The 19,897-nt window shown below is 37.7% G+C and overlaps 1 protein-coding gene across 1 annotated transcript in view; it reads right to left on the bottom strand.

Annotated features, from left to right (window-relative positions):
• Positions 1 to 581: 581 nt before the first annotated feature.
• Trhde (thyrotropin releasing hormone degrading enzyme) overlaps positions 582 to 19,897 on the bottom strand; it is a 401,117-nt gene continuing 381,801 nt past the window's right edge. The window contains exons 16-19 of the mRNA XM_052165723.1: positions 12,254 to 12,421; positions 11,560 to 11,700; positions 8,785 to 8,866; positions 582 to 2,278 (exon numbers count right to left, since the gene is read on the bottom strand). Of these exons, the coding sequence (XP_052021683.1) occupies positions 2,135 to 2,278; positions 8,785 to 8,866; positions 11,560 to 11,700; positions 12,254 to 12,421 (535 nt within the window). The 3' untranslated portion in view covers positions 582 to 2,134. The remainder of the gene's footprint in view (positions 2,279 to 8,784; positions 8,867 to 11,559; positions 11,701 to 12,253; positions 12,422 to 19,897) is intronic.

The raw sequence follows: 19,897 nt of genomic DNA, 5'->3' as shown, positions 1-19,897 counted from the left end.
GCTTTGTATGAGGTATAAACATTGCGCATAATTATACACTGAGGATTTAGATTAGAGCTAAACCAGTTGTGTTCAAGGCCACTGAACCCCTGAAAGAGGATTATAACTCTTAACAATGGGGAGGAAAAAGAACTAAGAAAGCCCCTTAAAGTAGGAAGTGCCAACTCGCTCAAAATGAAAGGCACCGCCCCCAACTCAAAGGATTTGCAATACTTCAGGGAGCAAAGCAAGACTCCCATGTCTACCACTTTGGGCAGTTCCGCTCTATGAATGAACTCACCAGTTCTGTAATAGTTATCTAGGGTCTTCATGGCTGTATACTAGTTATGAGGGTTAATTTTAAAACTTGCCCACTTTCAGTCAGTTCATCTCAGATTTCACATTAAGCATGACCATGACTCTTTCATACCACACAGTACTTAAAAATCATGTATTTTAATTGAATGAGGTGTTGAAAATTGTAGCTGTAAGAAATAAACATTAATTGTTTACACGGTAAGGTTCAAATTTAGTTTGTATGCAGTCTATGGAATGGAAAATGACTTCTCATTTCTACAAACAAAAATTATTTCTATGACCTCTTTTTTTTTTTTTTTTTTTTTTTTTTATAAATGACAGTCTGTGAACTGCAACATTTGGAAGAGCTGAACACCACAGGAAAACCAAAAAGGGCTACACAATACTTGACTCAATATAGTAGTTGTCTAAGTATTTTACAATGTTAAACTTAAGACATTGTCAACTCTGAAGCAGGGAGCTGGCCTATTGGGTGTGAGAAGCACTGAAATCTAGTTGTGTTACACATAGCCATAGAAATGGCTCTTCCGTATTCCTACGTAGACCAGGGTTGTTAATTCCCAAAGGCTTTGTACAGTAACACAGCATAAAAGCAACTTTGTGTCTTAAGGGAGGGCACAACTGGTATTAAAGGTCATTAAATACTAATAGACCTGTTGAGGTATGGTTGCTTAATGAAGTATAGGAGCATTGTGCACATAAAGATCAAACACAGAGAGAATTTAACTCTGTGGTAGTGAAACTAAGAGGAACAGAGAAGCTATACAGAGAAACCATATAAGAATGGTTTCTTAGCAGGGACCATTCTAAGCTTACACAAAATTGTTTCATGTAGTAAAAACACTGACCAGCATAATTACAGAAAATGGCAAAAGGTTGCCACTGACTTAAGAGAATTTGCAGAGTGGTTAGTTTACATGTGTATTTTGTTAGAATTCAGCTTCATGTAGTAGAACAGATCATAGACCAAAAAAAAAAAAAAAAAAGCACATAAAAAAGCAAGATATATAAAGTAGGAATGTTGACATAAACTTCTTGAAGCCTTTTTCCAGGTGTCCATAAATTTATAAAAAAAAAGAGTTAAATTTCCTTCGATCTGAAGAGATTCTTCGAACAGGTGCAGATACAACATAGTATATACATCTGGAACTTCCTTATGTACACAGAGCATATGTACATACGATCTATACATCTTTGCAAGTGTATACACAGCTTTAACTCAAAGAAAATGAGTTAGCAACACAGTAATCACTGCCAGACAACCCAAGTGCTGAAACGATCCACACAGATTGCTTAGAGAGCTGCCGGATTTCTCCTGCTGTCCATGGCTGAGAATAGAATTCCCTTCTCAAGTGTTTTGTACTTTCATTACAACACTGATTGTCATAGGGTAATCTTTGTGCTTTCTCATAATGCCCATTCTGGATGTACATATATAATGTTCACATACAACATTGGACATGTTAAATAAGCATGCCGGGAACACAGGCAGGACCATATACCCATGCACAGAATATTCTGAATAGGATTTCCCAAACTGACAGCAACATCAACATGCACCACTATCATACTTGGTCCTGAACAGGAGGGAATGTACAGCTGGAGTAACCAGGGCAAGTGTCACTTGCAAGAGTTTCTTTGCAGAGGAATATCTGGTAGAAACATAGATGTAGAGTCAATGAAACAAGAAAAATAGCCCCCAGCGAATAAAAAAAAAACCAAACAAAAAGAAACTCCTCCCTCGTGTTAACACTGACATTCTGGCTAGCCTCCTCCTTCCACAGAAAGCAGGTCTTCCTACAAATTTCTAGTGTGAGTTCTCTATAGGTAATGGATATTAGTGTCTCATGGCTTTTCCTAGCCACTGGAAAAGCTCATCTTGGTAAAGCCTTTTCCAGCGCACATTGGCTTCCACGGTTTCCACAGCTCGCGAGAAAGAAGCAGATGCTACCCCGTCATAGGACTTCATAAAGTTCTTTAGCTGGAAATAGAAAATGAACATGGTGAACTTGCATGTATTCATATGAATTATGCAGAACATACAGGGATAAGATGCATCTGAAATGAAGGGTCACATGGGAACCTAGGAGAAACTTGAATGCGCCCTCTAGTTCCAGTTGCTTTGAGTTATTCCAGTTGTTTGAATACTCCTCCACTCCCAGTGGGATTGCAAGATGGTACAACCACTCTGGAAATCAGTCTGGAGGTTCCTCAGAAAACTGGGCATGACACTTCAGAAGACCCTGCTATATCACTCCTGGGCATATACCCAGAGGATTCCCCAGCATGCAATAAGGACACATGCTCCACTATGTTCATAGCAGCCTTATTTATAATAGCCAGAAGCTGGAAAGAACCCAGATAGATGTCCCTCAATGGAAGAATGGATACAGAAAATGTGGTATATTTACACAATGGAATACTACTTAACAATTAAAAACAATGAATTCATGGAATTCTTAGACAAATAGTTGGAACTGGAAAATACCATCCTAAATGAGGTAACCCATTCACAAAAGAACACACATGGAATGCAGTCAATGATAAGTGGATATTAAGCCCAGAAGCTCTGAATATCCAAGACACAATTCATATATCAAATGATTCACAGGAAGAAGGAAGGAGAGGGCCCTGGTCCTGGAAAGCTTGATGTAGCATTGTAAGGGATTACCAGGACAGAGAAGTGGGAGGGGGTTGATTGGGGAACAGGTGGAGGGAAGAGGGCTTATGGGACTTATGTGGATGGGGGAACCGGGAAAGGGGAAATCATTTGGAGTGTAAACAAAGAATATAGAAAAGATAGAAGAAAAAAGAAAAAGAAAATAAAAACATAAATAAATAAATAAATAGGGCTGCTTTGAGCATAAAAAAGAAAGAAAAGAAAAAAAAGTCATGATGCAGTTGCTTGCAGCCAGCGATAGGACTGAGCCCTGGAAAGCTGAAGGGGTTTGTATTCCCATAGGAAGAACAACAATATCAACCAACCAGAGCCCCCACCCCCAAGAGCTCCCAGGGACTAAACCACCAACCATGGCAGGACCCATGGTTCTAGATGCATACACAGCAGAGGAGGTCTTTGTTGGGCATCAGTGTGAGGTGAGGCCCTTGGTCCTGTGAAGGCTTGATGCCCCAGTGTAGAGGAATGCTAGGGTGGTGAGGCAGGAGTCGGTGGGTGGTGGGGGAGCACCCTCGTAAAAGCAGGGGAGGGGAGAGGAGAAAGGGGATAGGGCATTTGTGGAGGGCAACCCAGGAATGGGCATAACATTTGAAATGTAAATAAATAAAATAACAAAACAAAACAAAACAAAAAAAAATGTCATGCTCCTAAGTCCTGTGTCATGCTCCTAAGTCTTCTACTGCCTTTGCTGTCTAGAGCTAATTTCCCTGATTAGTTGGTTATAATAATACCAATTTCCTGAGTTACTTTGCAGGAACTTTTGAATGCTGCCCTCTGTTTAACCTACTAGATTCACTCAGGCATAAGCAGATGTCTTCTTTATGACTTTTTGATATTTTAGCATGAATACTTCTCCTTCATAGATCATGTTAACACTGGTATTTTCTGAACAGGGATCCTATGAAAAGCTGTGAAGATTAATTCTGAATGAACAACCCACTGATCACCTTTAGTCACTGTTCCTAACTTAAAGCCCCTTGCCTATCCACCCCATCTATACTTCCCAAACCCCGTCCTCATATTTGTGGATTTGAGACTTGTTTACCCACCTCTCCACATGTGGCTGCTACATGGGTAATCTCCTTTTCTCTAAAAAAATGAATCTTTTTGTTTCATTGATTAACATAGTGTCTTCTCATTAAATGGCCTGGATGGGTAGCATAATCATGATTGGAAATAAATATCCTAATATGGAATAAGTTTGAAATGAAAATGAACAGTGTGGGAGGCAGAAAGTATGCAGCAATCAGAAGACAGTGCTACAAAATGGTATACTCCAGGTAAGACATGCTATCATGAACCTACAGAAGCTCCAGTTACTGGCAGTTGGCCTGTAAGATACCCACCATCAATCATAGATGGAGAGTGGCTCATTAGACCCTCCACCATGCTGCTAAACTATTTGGTTTCTGATAGATATGTGAATACAGTCACTATCTTTATATGCCCTCCCTCTTCAACCTCCAGTAGCTACAGTGAAAAGTTTCAATGCTAAGTTACCCGGACGGCCATTGATAAACTCAAGAAAACTAATCAAAAAATTCACTGGGTATGGGAAAGAAAGATGGAGAAAGGGAACTAGATAGGTTAAAAAGGGAGAAGAAAGGGTCGGGAGTAAACGGAACCATACATGTGTAAAGTCATGAGGAACATATTTAGTCAAAAAAAGCACATTTAAAATAATAGGTACAATGTGATATGATTTACTATGAAATGTGTAGAGAAAAAACAGTGTGGTCAATAACTCCAAACTTGCTCATTTACAGATACCTGTAGAGAATGGGCGAATCCTGTGTTTGAAGCCTTAAGTGGAAGTGTATTTTATATGGGTATAGATTCCAAGACCCATGGTAATTTGGCCAAGTCATTACCCATGTGAGCCTGGCTCAGGAGGGGACAGCCAAACTTTCCTGGGAAGTCTGAGTATGAGTATTTATGAACAATTAATTAGCGTGCGCTAAGATTAGAGAGTATAGTATCCCCCTCCTAGATGTTTACAACCCGAGACCATTCCAGTGTAGAAAATTTCTACTGAGACTCGCTGAGCCCTCCCCATTTTCTGTACTTAATAAACCTGCTGAGGCTCCAGATGGTGACTGTGAGGGATGCCTTAAGACCCCAACCTCACTGTAAATGTGCCTATAACCACTTAACAACAAAAATGTGGTTTATTTAATTTTGAGTTGTGTGATTTTTTTTTTACAGAACGTGTTTTCATGTTATATTTAGTTATATAATGAATGTCAATGAAACACACACACACACACACACACACACTAGTTTCTGGGTATTCATTGAACATGCCAAATAAGGATCAATGGTCCTTTGGAAACTTTCATTCGGGGAAAGATGATCTAAGTCTCTTCATGCAACAGCTGAACACGTGAAGAAAATGCTAAGCCGCAGGCTTAAACATGATCTATTACTGACACAATGACAGAATGTCAGATTATCATGTAAGACAACATAACTAGCGGATCTCTAGAGTTTCGTTTCTCAAATTATGATTGAAGTACACTAAATACCTTCCTTGTGAGCTCATCTATCGTGAGGTGACTCACATGTTGGAAGGCGAGTTTATTCATCAGAACACACCTGGCGCGCTCTCCACAGACTCCATCAATTGGTCTTGTGCCCTGTATTTCTCAGCACTGCTTATGGAAAATGCATTTTCCGAGCCTTCTCACAGGTCGCTGAGGGGACTGTGGTGTCTGGCCTCAGCATAAACAAAGGCTTTTAGCATTCCACCCTGCATAGTTCTCAGGCTCTTTGCGAGATTTCTGCCACCATTAGGGTTGATCTTAATTGGCTTTTGATGCATTTGTCTATGATGCTTTTATTACGAACAAGCTTAGACACTTTTGTAAAAAAAAAAAATTAATCAAATGGCAACGTTGTTTGTGTGGTGTGGTTTTCTTAGCACAGAATTTCTAGGTGTGTTTATTAATCTATTTTTTAAAAACCTGTTTAATACTGAGAAATATCTTACGTATCCTTCCATTTATTTCATTTATCCAATATATCCTTATTATCCTAGACTCCAGCAATACAACTTACTTTAAGCGTGAATCCCAAAGCATAACATAATCTTGATAACTACATAACTAAATAGAATTAGCTACTGGCCTATTAGGAGGTAAAGGACTTTCCATTAACGTGATAAACGGAGTCTCTGTGATGGAGAGGAGGCATATTCTTCTAGAGCAGGTTTGTGTGTTAGGGTCACAAAAGGACCCAGCACATGAGAAAAGTGCTCAGTAGATATTAGCTGCAACATGGCTAAGGTTTCTGGGGCTTCTGCTAATTTAAAATTAAGAAAAGGATGGACTGCCACATGAAGGAATATCAACCAAATTGCAGTGGTGCGGGAGCACCCTCTTGGAGACAGAGGGGAAGAGGAATGGGGTAAGGAATTTTGGGAGGGGGAATCAGGAGCAGGAAATGCCTAGATTGTAAATAAATAAGTAAAAATTTTTTTTAAAAAAATTAAAAACCAAGTAAACTCCAGTCCTAGGTGTTAGAACAGTTGGAGGGAACAGAATATGTTTTTCTACTTAATCTTGCTGAAGCTGAGAACAGTAATTAAAATAGTAAATTATTTTCTCAGGGTACTGGAGAGATGGTACAGGTATTGAGAGAATATTGTACTTGCTGTGGCCTAAGACAGGTTCCCATCACCTTCCTCAGTCATCACAGCCTGTGACTCCATCTCCAAAGGTTCAAAAAGCCCTTTCTGGCCTCTTGGATGCACCTAAACTCACACACACACATACCCACATATGGACAGACACAAATCATGTAATGAAACATTTAAAAAACTAAAAATAGGTTTATAATTCACAGAGGTGCTGATTCCCTTTGGAGCTACAAACTTAGCAGGAAATAAGTGGCAACCTCAAAGGGAAGTCATTGATCTTGCTTAACACTTTCTGCTTCAAGAAGGGGTTATTGACAACACAAATTAAACCCTGTGCTATTGGAAAATGACATTCCCTACTCCTGCAGAAGATGGTTGGGCTGTGAAAGTATGGAAAGGCTTGGGCAGAACTGTTAAACAGGAAAGCAAGCCCTCAGCCAAACAGCTCATTACTCATTCTGCAGAGACCCTGCATTGCTGAGTGCTTTGAAGATAATGGGATAAAAGCCATAGTTAGGTCTCATTCTGGAAATCACAAATTTCATGATCAGAGTCGCTTGGAAAATTTAAATGGCAATTAATTAAATGATAAAAATTAAATAGTAAGGGAAGTGGATAAAACTAGATGGTTTGCAAGAGAAAAATTTAACTAAATTTTCACTTAAGACAAGTGTTTTGTGACCTTTGTATTGGCAAAACAGGAATATGTGATCAGCAGGCCAGGAAAAGAGGGAGGACGGTGAGAGGGAGCAGGGAGGGACTCCACTTCTGTGCTCACGTCAATGTTTGTGGGGGATTTGGCTAAGTCAACACATTATTTCTTGATCGCTGAAATATTAAGTCATAATATTTAAAGCACTCAGTTTAAAAGTTAGAAATAATGAAAGGGATAATAAACTGCACATGCCTCCTGTTTCGTATGAGTACATAAAACTTCTCTTCATTTAGCTTCTTTCATAAAAACACAAATAAAGCAACAAAAACCTTTCAGGATTTCAAAGCTAAACCTTCGTGGTTGAGGATACACTGAGCAGGGCCAGAGGCTGACTTTTAAGTCACTAGAATCAGAGCCTTAGCTCAGCACAGTATCCCTGCCACAAACCCAAGCAGAGTAAATGGAAATTCTCTCAGAAAACTGGGAAATATTGGACGGTGGGGTGGGGTGCCAAGCCCAGGACTTGTAACCCATTGCCCCTCAGCAGGAACATCTGTGGATCACAGCTTCCAGCCTATCTTCTGTGAAAACTAATAAATCTAAGAGTCTGTGCTGAATAGTAGCTGTGTACTATGGAAAGCAGTAGAGAGAAAGGCAGCATTAATTATCATAATCAAGCAAAAGAATATTTTGTGTTTTTTTTTTCCTGTGTGATTGATCAACTCCATTTCCTATCCCTCTCTAGTACAGACAGAAGCTAGTGGAGGGAAAGGAGACACTTAGATAGCCTCACACATTGAGAGATATAACAGGGAAAGGAAAAGAGAGAAATTCTAGAACCTGGACACAAGTTCATTAAAACGTCAAGCTTATTTTCATTAATGAAATTAATTTGTGATGGAACCAAGCTATATATTTTAGGTAAACTATTACTTTTGGTGTGTGTTACCAGCTGTGTTCCTTCCTGAGGAATACGATTGTATTCTATTTATTAGAATGAATAATCTTTAGCAAGCTATTGTGTCTACATAAGCAATGAAGCTTTTTACTGTGTACCTCGGCATCCTGCACGGGGTCTTTGGCTTATGTAGTCATTAGCACTGCTGTTGGTGGATGGTATATAATCTGAGTCCACAGAACCATTTGAGGAGAAGATGTTAGTCTGAAGATCTCTGGAATGTCTGGTCCCAAACTATGCAATTCATTACATTTGGACAGTTCATTACATCTCAGTCCTCTGCATTGCCCATAGACATTCAACACTTAATACGATAGAGATTTCTTTGCAGGTAATGGGTTGAGGGAATGTGTGTGTGTGTGTGTGTGTGTGTGTGTGTGTGTGTGTGTGTGTGTGTTTACATGCATGTGTGCATAAATGAGTATGTGCAAATGTGTGAATGGAGGATGTGGATGTGAGTAGGAGTATAAAAGGAAATAGTATGTAACTAATGCAAAGAAGTCAAAGTAAATCTGTAATTTTATATGTTTATATAAGAAAACAGTAACAAGATTTTTTACCTCTTTAAGTTCGCCTTCTGTATTAAGAAATTCTGTAACTCCACTGATAAGTTTGGAATTCATAAATAATGCTTCTCCATACCTACAAAGATAAAAGAAAAACAGTCTTAATGCCTACCTAGGTAGTAATTTAAGTAATCTTTTTATAGTGGTTTTGGGAGTCTTTCCCAAGGGTTGCATTTGTCTGAGCAGTCAGTGATCACTAGCTCTCAAGGCAGTACTGGTCAGTCTTTTCAGGAGCCAGAAATTCAAAGAAGCATCTCTTGCCATGGGGTATTATCAGATCCGGCTGACCTGCTGCACAGCACTTCAGAGAAGTCTGACTCTTAGTGAGCCTGTCAAGTCTGGCTCCTAGAATTAGATTAAGGCATCGCTGTGCAATTTGCAAGCCAAGACCCAAGAAAGGGACAGTTTTATATGTTCTAGTACACAGAAATCTTGCTCTTGTAAGGGAATTGTCTCCCAAGAAAGGGAAAAAAACAAGATAAAAACACATTAGACAAAAACAAACACAAAAACAAAAACACTTCATTCTCTGGGAAGTCCAATTGTTTTCATTTACTCTCCCAGGCAAGGAAGAGTAAGGCATAATCTCTACCTTTGATTATATATAGCTGAAGCTCCAGACATGTAAAGAGATAATTCCCATTTAATGTAACTAGATATAGTGTTGATGAAATGAAGCACAGAAGTGAGAGAAGGCCAACAGCTCTGTATTTTAGGAGATGCATCTAAACTGAGTACAATGCCGTCCTGAGAAGGAAACAGCAAGCAAAAACCTGACATAAACAAAGACAAGGAAGTATGAGACTACATGGTAAGGGGAAAGAATTTTAATTAGTTTGCATATCAGAGGACACATATACTGTGAGGCCGGGCCAGAAAAGGAACCTTAAGAGGTAAACGAAATATACATCATGAAGCTTTTACATTCAGTGTGGCGCAGAATCATGGGGGTTTTATAGAGGAGAGTAATCAGTGCCTCTTAGAAGGTCGTGATTATAATGAAAAGACTTCCATGTGCATCTATACAGCAGTGAGTATGAGTTCAGAGGGAGAAGGCCAAGAATGCTGTAAGCCTACTGGAGAAGAGAAAGAAAAAGCAACAGGTGTGCTAAAGAAGTGGTAGTAGGAATAGTAAGGAAGACTTCAAGAAACACTTAAGACACTCGAGAGGACTCGGCTCTACTATTATATACGGTGAAAAGAAGGAAGAGGCATATATAGACTTCCAGCTGTGTGGCTTGAGCAATTGCTGGATAATTATCTGAGGAAAGAAAGGAAAGGATTTCTTACTAAGGAACAAGAGACAAGTAAAAAAAAAAAATATAGGTTTAGCTTTTAGGTATACTCCAATAGGAGACCCCAGGGGTAATGGCCGTTCTATGACATGGTGACATCAGATGCAAAGAGCAGGTTAGAGAAATCCTTCTGAGAGCAAGAGAAGCCATGAGAACTAAACCCAGAAGGAACCTGTAATGTGAGGATACGACATCCCAGACAGCCTTTCCCATGAGCCCGAAAGAGTCAAGAACTGATCGGAAAATAGGAGCTGATAGTAGCAGTCCTCCTTGTGAAAATAACCACTCCTGTATTTGAAGACCAGAATCTCAGTCTCCGTTGAATGATAGCCGTAGGCCCTCACAGACAAAATAAGCATGCTGATGGTAAGAGGAAATAAGTGATATGTGTCTACACATGGGTTTCATTGAGCTCCAGTCGATAGAGCTAACAAAATGGCTGCTCTGTGCTTTTCAAATCCTTTAAACCGAAATACTCGTATGTATTAGTTTCACCTTACTGCTGGTTACATGACTCATTATAAACACAATGGCCCTCACATCCTACTTCTGCTATCATTCAAAGATAACGAACTTAAAAACACGAAAATATCAACATGCCTTATAGCTACTACAATCAATGGTTTCGGACTATAATGTAAATAGAGATAGAAATGATTGAAACTGTTATGCAAAGATAACTGATAAAAGGGTGAAAAAAGAAGCACACAATGGTTTTAACATCTGCTTATAAGAGACCAAATGTTTGGTCTGCTTACTATCTGAGAAAATTTATGTTGAAGAGTAACAGGCAGCATTTACATGCTCCATAATAGATTTAATTTAAAATACCACAGAGATTATCAGAGACATAAATTAGCATTTATTATAATATATTTAAATGCTTAATGAAATATTTTCTAAAATTGAAGCTGAAGAATTCTCACCATGAAGCAAGATATCCTGGGAATTAATTCCACTGCAGCTGGAATAATACAATGATTTAAGTGATAAATGTGTCTTCTTAGTGTCACTCTCTTATTTAGGTGTTTGATGATATTTACATTTAAAGAGAACTTAAAACAATTCTGCAAGAGTAAATTTCTTATTGGAATAGCATTTATATTTATATTATTGGAATATCCCCTGATTTGTGGGGCCTTTTTAAAAATAATATATATAGAATATATAGTTTAATGGAAGGGCTTTGACTTTAAGCAGTTTGGTGAATTTCCAAGCAAAGTTGCCTGGTTAAACATGTCTTACTCTCTTCATGTATTCCCATTAATTAAGGTTATCAATCTTTGTTACAGAAGGAATAGTAGAGAAATGTTAAAACCATGAATTTCAAGGAATGGCAATAGTCATTTTTGCTAAATATTTGAAAGTCTAAATTTTTCATTTGGTTCATAGCCCTAAAAAATCCTCACGTGTCTGTAACTCAAATGTTGGCTTTCATCCCTTCATTCAGGCATGAATAGATTATTATCTCTACCTGGTATTTAGTATTTTCCATTTGTCTCTGAAAAACTTCCAGGCAAGGTCTCGGCCATGTGGGTTTCTGGCTACGTGAATTATTACATCAATTGCATCTTGATCCAACACCACTTCAGAATTCAGAGACAGATTTAGAAGCCTATAAGGATAAAAGTGTGGGGAAATATTTAGTCTGAAAACTTAAAACACATTATAATCTTAATTTTTTTAAAAAAGAATCACAATTTAGTGTTATTCTTCAAAAATACTTGAGTCAAAACTTTCCCAGTGAACAATTATAGAATAATTTCTATTTAGAAAATACAGATAAAATTCATAGCATTTTTCATGAAATACATTAATTAAACTCCAAGAATATCTATGGAGTGTAAAATAATCACAAATCTTACTTGTTGACACAACTCCACTTTCAAATTCTTTGTACTAAGTGTTTGCTTTAACAATGAAATGTTTTCTTAAACCCATATAAAACTTCAATAAAATAATTAGCCATAAACAATGTTATCTTTAAAGTTAAGCTGCTTTAGACCTGTCACTGGGTATGTAGGGTTCCTTATCTTTAGAAAGATTTGTTTTATAGTAACCAGTTTCTCAGGACCATGTATTCAAGGGAACAAAATAACTCTGAAGCCTTTTGCCTGCAGATGATACGTTCACTGCAAAAAATAACTTGGGTAATTTAATGGACTCACCTACTTAATAAATTCCTGTCATCACTGCAAGTGAGAGCCTCCAGCAGTATCTTTTTCTCAGAGACAGCAGTGGTGGAGTGGAATTTCATCCAGATGAACTCCCAGACATCCTCATCCAGCAGTGACACACCCGTGCAGTAGACGATGTCTCGAACGTTTAGTGGTATTCTAGAGAAGCAACCCATGGTGGATCTCTGTTAATCAAAAGCTTTACAGTTTGAAAATAAAAGAATGACGCTGCTTTCCTAGAGTCAGCTATGAAAAAGATGATTTGTCAGTGCATTTCTCCTAAAAGAATATAATAGCATATAGCAATAATATTCAAAATTATTAGTGACTAACTAGTAAATAAAATAGTGTCTTTTATTCCAAAACATTTTGAATTTTTTTGCTTATATCCATAAAATTATCATTAAGTAAGCTAAAAACAAACATTGTTATAGAACCAAAAATAAAATCCTTTATATTTTCAGTAGTATTAATATAATTCCTATCTGAAAGTTTGCTTTCATAATTTGTACACTCAGGAAACGAAAAAGAAGTTAGAGAATGGCACGATTATTTGAATAAAAAAATAACCATTCTTTTTAAAAATTCTATTGTGAAAAGTAATATGTGTGTGCAAGGGCCTGAGTACGAGTGGCTGCATCCAGTTTGTGCAGGAGCCTGAAGAGATCAGAAGAGGGTGTCAGATCCCCTGGAACTGGAATTACAGGTTGTGTAACCTGAGCTGCTTTCCTGAAATTGAATCTGAGTCAGGTCTTCTGTAAGAACAGAAGTGCATTTAACTACAGAGCCACCTCTCCAGCCCAAAGCTAGATGAGCAGTAGAGGGGATGAATTTCATGACCTTGGCGTTATTATTTCCACACCCTAACAAACTGAGCTAACTGGCCACTCTTAATTTTTTTATTATATTATTATCTAGAACTAATGTCTTCAAACATTAAAAATATAGAGGATCAAAAATTTAAGGATAAGCAACAAGATACCAATAACAAAGACCTTATCCTTTATGTTTATATAGTTATTAAAAAGAATAGCAGCATATTACTATGACTCTAAAATAAAATTTACAGTGAGAAAACTTAGCATGAGTTTACTCAAGCCTGGCATAAAGCTTGATTTATAAGTTTATAAATCAGCTTTCGCACAGTGATATCCCACCCACATGTACCACATTTCTGGGCCCTTTAAAATATTTGTCTTGAGAAATATTCAGAAGTCTTTTTTAAAAGCTGAAAAAAAAGTATATATCTCTCTTTTACAATATTCATTAGTCTGTTAGTTACATTTCCCATTAATACTTGGAATGTGACTCTTCAGATTGCCTTCTCTATGTCGCATGAAGGAGCAATGTTCTTTTTAAAGATCCAGAACCGTTATTGAATAAAGCTAGTATGGGAAAGCAGAAGCAAACTCTGAGAGGACCAGACTCATTTTCAGTGGCTAAGGAGGGCTGCTTACAGAAGACCAAAGCATTTCCCTCTGCAGTACAGACAGGCGAACATTTGCTGATCTGTTAAAAGGCAGAGGAGGGGGCATCGGAAGAGGATAGACGTGCAGTCCCACAGAGAGCGTCAGAGAGCGTCACAGCTCTCTGTGAAGGGAATAGAGTTTAACATCTATGTTTAATGTTTTTCTCTATTTTTTGTACTTTTATACATATCTTAGTATGGAAGCTGCTTATGTAGCTATGGAAACCCTAACTCATTGGACTCTATAACCATCTCTTCATTGTTTCCTCCTGAATTCCCCACAGAAATGATCAACAAGAGTTGGTAACATAGATTATCTTCCAGTTCTGTTTATGATCAGCTTGCTACACTGCATACTGAAATTCACTAAGGAGATTAGAGTTAGTATGTTTTATAGAAAAGACTCACCTTTAATAGCCATAATCTAAGATCACCCAGATATTGTCAATAAATTGGCACTTATCAAAATGGCCAGGTCTTCTTCTAAAAATGCTATGAGACAGAGAAGCTAACTTCCTGTATGCATTCCTGTATGACTTTGGCAAACATTTTGGTAGAGAACTTTGCAAGTAAACTTGAAAAAGTCTAGCAATTCTATTGAAATCACAAGCTTATCAAACTATATATATATATATATATATATATATATATATATATATATATAATATGCAATATATGTGTACATATATATATGTATACATTACTAACAGTTTATTTTGCAAGAGAAATCTCTTAAGCAGTTGAAAGATCAAAGAGAAGGCTAGAAAAAAAGCCCAATGCTTTAAGATTTTCATGGCTACACAACCAGCATCCATATTAATAATTCTGGGTATAAAATTACAAAAAAATAGACATAAAAATAAGCATAGATATTAAACTGTATTCCCTAGAAATTCCACAAATACTACAGCCATTGGCAAAGGCTGTTTCATTTATCATTTAGAGGAAACTACATGTGTTAAACTACACAAAAGAACACATGGTTTGGCCATGACAACACCTTACAGACTTTCTAAAGAGGCATCAGAGGCCTAAAATAGCATTTTGTAGTATGCCATGATCTGAGCTATTCTTTTTGCAATCTGTGTCTGGATTATTAATTTTGTCTGCATCACTTCTGTGTCATCAACTACTTTTTATAGCAGAAGGGACTCTGGGCTGATAAGGGATATTTTCTATTATAAAAATGAAACCTGGTTACTTATAAACTTTTTATATGTAGATATCTCCTCTACCCTGTCATCTCGGAGATGAGGGACACCAATGGTTACAATGTATCTTTTGTAACTTTCTTGGAAATTCTTGTATCTTGTTTTCTTAGACGTTTATGGACCTAGGTGTATCTTTCAGACATGTATCTTTCTGGCCTTTTCTGTCTGCCTTTTGCTCATGCACTTGTGCCAGGTTCATCTTAGCCTTCTTGATAGTCTTCTGAAAGTCCCTTCATCTTTCTTCACTTTTCCCCATTCCTGTAAGGTTTCTCCTCTATGATAATTATAAAATCAAAGTGATCTGTCTTTGATTTGCTGACACTCATTCTTGCTTCTATCGGCTGGTGAAACAACAGGTGGATTTTAGTTCAGCTGTTCTTTTCCATGCCCCGCTGGTACTTTTAACTATTTTAACCTTTGTTGAAACTCTTACCTTTTCTTTTCTCTTTGCTTGAGTGAACACACTTACAACAGCAATTTTGCATTAACACGTAAACAACCAAATCTATTTCATTAGATGGGGTTTCCAGATGTGTCTTCTTGCTTTTTTTCATTTTCTCACTTTATTATCTGCATGGATTTCTGCACATTACTCCATTTCTCCGAGTGCTGAGAGAAGCTTCCTTCTTACAAGAGAAGACCTTTACAACCCAGCCTAGCTGGATCCTGGAAGGCCTGTACAAACCAGTTCCTTCTCAGACAGTCGTGCCTCTTGTCTGCTCACTCTCTGCTGAGCTAGGAGAAAATCTCGGGCATCTAAATGTCTAACCCACTGTCTCTATTCTCCACTAGGTGTCTTAATCACACCAGATTCATCAGCAGTCCATATCTGGAAAGCCAGATGCTCTCTTAGGAGGCAGATCTGGAGAGACTGGGGCATTGCGTGGACAGGTTAATGCTTACCTCAGAGGGAAGTTAACAGATGGAATCTTCATCATCTCTGGTCTGTGCTGAACATTAGAAAAGATCCTCTGTACATTCTAGTACAAAGCTGTCTCTGACCTCTCAGGTGGCTAATCTCTGTCAGATCAGTCAGAACTCCCAGACTAGTGAAGCAGATCACTCCAAGAATAGCGCATCTTTTAAAAGTGTGCCATTGTGTCTTCCTGAGCCTAACTGCTGAGAGAATTTCATGCCAGCATGACCAACATGTAATTCTCTGAGAGTTTATCCGGACATGGATATTACCTCTATATCTGTTTGATATAGATCTTTCAGAAATACTGGGTGTTAGCAGTTCTGGGTTTCTAAAGAAAAACATTATGCTTCCTAGTATGGTCATGATGTACAGACAACACAGCCTTTAAGTGTCTGAAAAGGACATAATTAGCAGTAACCTAAGGATCTACCATATAGAAAAACTGCCATACACAGTAAAATGTAAAGAAACCTTAAAAACAAATTCAGCAACAAAAGTTTAGATACAATGATCAATATGCTTAAGAAATATAACTTAAGTGTTCTAGGCAGCCCTTTGAAAGGAAAGTTACATAGGATGTGAGAAATTCTATGCAGAAATCTGTGGCTGCAGATCAAGATAAATGCTGTATAATATGGATTGGACGTGCTTTGCTGAAGACTGTGTGTCTCCTTTCAGTTCTGTCGCAAGCTGTCTGTCCCTGTGTACACAGCACACACATCCAACTTGATGAGGGAGAAAATGGCACACATATGTTTGAATAGATCATATAAAGCATGAAAAATTATCTTCGGTCTTGGGAACAAATCCCCGAGTCTCGGGAAAGGATTGGCACAATTAGCAGATACCAGGAGATATCATTACATGTATCTCCTCCAAAAATAATAATAATAAAACAGAGCTGATTAGCCCAAGAATGCTGATTTTTCCAGCAACTCTTCCACCTCATCAGCTCCTCGCTTCTGTAGCCCTTCGCCAGCCAAAGAATCAATGTATAGTTCACAAGATCATTTTTACTCATTACTGAAAATAAAACAATCTTGGTAAGAACTGGATATGCCAGGGGCCCTCAATTCCCAATGACTTCCATGGTTAATGAAACCCCCCTTTGTTTCTAAATTTGTAAAGATGTTCTAATAACATTTTCACAAAATGATTGCTCTGGGGACAGTTTAAGATCTCTTTGTATAAACCAAAGTCATTAGGAATAAATGAAAAAGCTCATTTGTTTGTAGAGCATTAGCTAAGAAACCCACAGAACCCATAGTTATGAATGGTACAAATGAGTCCTGAGAGACACTGGATATCAGGATTACAGGGATCAAGGGTCCCTTCCTAGTGAACATGAAAATTGTTTATGAAGATGTGAATATCCCCATGGTCATTTCATTTTAACTGCTGCCTCAGAAGTAAATCTTTTAATAGGGTTTCATCAGCTGGAAGGAAAGCTGGGTTTGACTCCTTTAGGTATTATATACAAGCGCTGACATTGAGCAAGTCTCACCTAGTAACCCGCATGGAAGATGAATGGAGTAATACTTATCCAAAATGAAATGCTTTTATCTTTCTTAGAGCAGAACACTGCAGAGAGTATTACCTAATTAGTGTAAGTTGTACTACGGTTTTTATTCCATTCTCATTTTAAGTATGATTATGACAAGAGTTCATTTGCGTAATAAAAGTTTTGAATGCATGGAAGGTTGGTATATCATTACGGGACTATTTATTTTCAAATTTCAGTGATATATTTAACTTTTTATCCTGCTAAAAGCAAGGACTTGAAGATGAAATGCTTTGCAGGTAGGTGTTAAAAACTAAGTAAAAGAAAGAAAAAGGCATTTCTCCTCGGTGTTTTGTTTTAACTTGAGTAAATAATAAAAATGGTAGTGTTAGTATGTTGTACCCACAGGAACAAAGTTCTATAGATTGGATAGTTTGCTACAAAAAGAGTTCTTTCTTACAATTCTGAAGACTGAAGTTTGTCTTCAGCACAGTAACAATGTCAATTCCAGGTGAGATCCTTTTTCAAGGACAGGGAATGCAGCCGTCTCCTTTATCTTGCTCTGGCAGAATGGGGCTAGAAGGCTCTCTGATCTCTCTCTAAATAAGATTACACTGTGAGGTCTCTGCTTTGTGAGCTAAGTAATTCTCAAAGGCCACACCTCCTAACAGTCATTTTTGAAGTTAAGAATTTCCAATAGAAGCTTTGTGGGGAATACAAAGATTCAGTCCATAAAGGTACTAAAATGAGATTAAGACATAGTAACTTGATTATTTAATTAATTGATTAGAATTACGATGTCCAAACAAGTAAATAAGAAAATCACCAAAAATCATATTCAAAAAACCTCATAAGCCCCTTCCTCTCTTTGACTATTGGCCTGGGTAACAGAAGTTACTCTTTTCAGTAGTGTACTCTTGGTAAACCCACCAGACCTCAGCATTACAAAACTCCTTTTCATACAGGCGACCCTGGATCAATGCAGTGGTTTTGAAAAAGAAAGGCATAAATGGTGAACAAGGGAAAGGCCTTGGAGGGAGGAAGGTGTGTTACATGGGTGGGGAAGGGAAGAAGTATGAAATGAGACCAGTCAGAATGTGTTATGTATATGTTTGATATTTTCAGAGAATAAATTTAATATAATTTTAATTAAATAATGTGATATGTTTATTCATGGAAGGAAAGACTGAAGGGATAAAGAGAATATTAAAGTGTTTTCAAGGTCTAAGTATTATAGACAGCAGTCTTTTTGCTAAATTATGACTTCAAGTTTAGTAATTAAATAGGTTTTCTGTTATGTGGAAAATCATCAAACATTTAATTACATTTGCAAGAACAGACTTGTTATTAGAGTAAAACACATACATAAAATTTCTATTCCCACATGATACTAACAATATAATCGTAAAACTTAAAACATCTTCCATAGAAAAATTACGTTGATTGAATGAAATGACCACTACTTTAAAAATGTATTTTATAATTAATAAAAAATATTCATCTGTTTTCAAGTAGCTTCCCTAGAAATAACTTGGCCAGCAGTTTGTTTCTGGTCGGGGTGAGTCAAGGTCAATGCTTCGGGCTTCGTTTTTCATCCTAATTGGACAGGGCTGAAGTCCAAGGGTACTAAAGTCCCTTCTTGCTCTGTTAGTACAAGAATCTTTTCATTAGTGATCGTATTAACATTGAAATGTGGGTTTAATTATTTTCAAAGACAATGAGAAATATCGCTCACAGGAGCCTCTCTGAGAACAGCACTGCCTCTCACTGGAGCTTCACACACCATCAATAAGGAGCAGGGCCCAACATTTAATTAATTTTAATTAATGAACATGGAATTCACTCATTTGAAAGACTGGGTATCTACTCTATGACTGAACAGCTTTGGTTGAGGCTTCGTTGCCAATGCACCAAATCTTGTGCTTTAAAAAGTGTTTGTTCTCTTTTGTCCTCTACAACCGTGAAGTTAAAGCACCAAGCTTAAAAAACAACAGCAAACTGCTTTTACGCAGGTTGACCTTGTGTCCAGGGTCTGTTGCCTCCCTTCCTCTCTGTCCCAATTCTTCAGCCTCATGTCTGCCTCCAAGAACACCTCCTTGAATACAACATAAAAGATATTTAGGAGGAATCTGTGACTTTGCACCTAGGCGTCAGTTCATTCATCTGAGATATGGGGTAATAATTCCTGATAGGGCTATGGCAATGGAGAAGTGAGATTATCTTCAGTCAGTGCTTGGCACACTTCCCCTTTATCTCTGTAGTGTGTAGAGCACAGTACCCTTTACTTCTAATATCAATGGTTATGGTTTTGTGTGGTGTGAGTGTGTGTGTGTGTGTGCATGTGCGTGTGCATGTGCGTGTGTGTGTGTGTATGTGTGTGTGTGTGTGTGTTTGCCCCTATATGTATACGTGCAGATCAAAGGACAGCATTACACAGTGTTCCTTTTGGAGACCTGCTACTCACCCACTAGTGAATAGCAGGCTGTCTGGTATTTTCTTCACCCATGTTTCTAGCACTAGATGACAAGAACTGACC

This window comes from Apodemus sylvaticus, chromosome 20 (genome assembly GCF_947179515.1).
Source record: "Apodemus sylvaticus chromosome 20, mApoSyl1.1, whole genome shotgun sequence".
In the NCBI taxonomy this organism is placed as follows: Eukaryota; Metazoa; Chordata; class Mammalia; order Rodentia; family Muridae; genus Apodemus; species Apodemus sylvaticus.
This window is presented reverse-complemented; position numbering and strand designations above follow the sequence as displayed.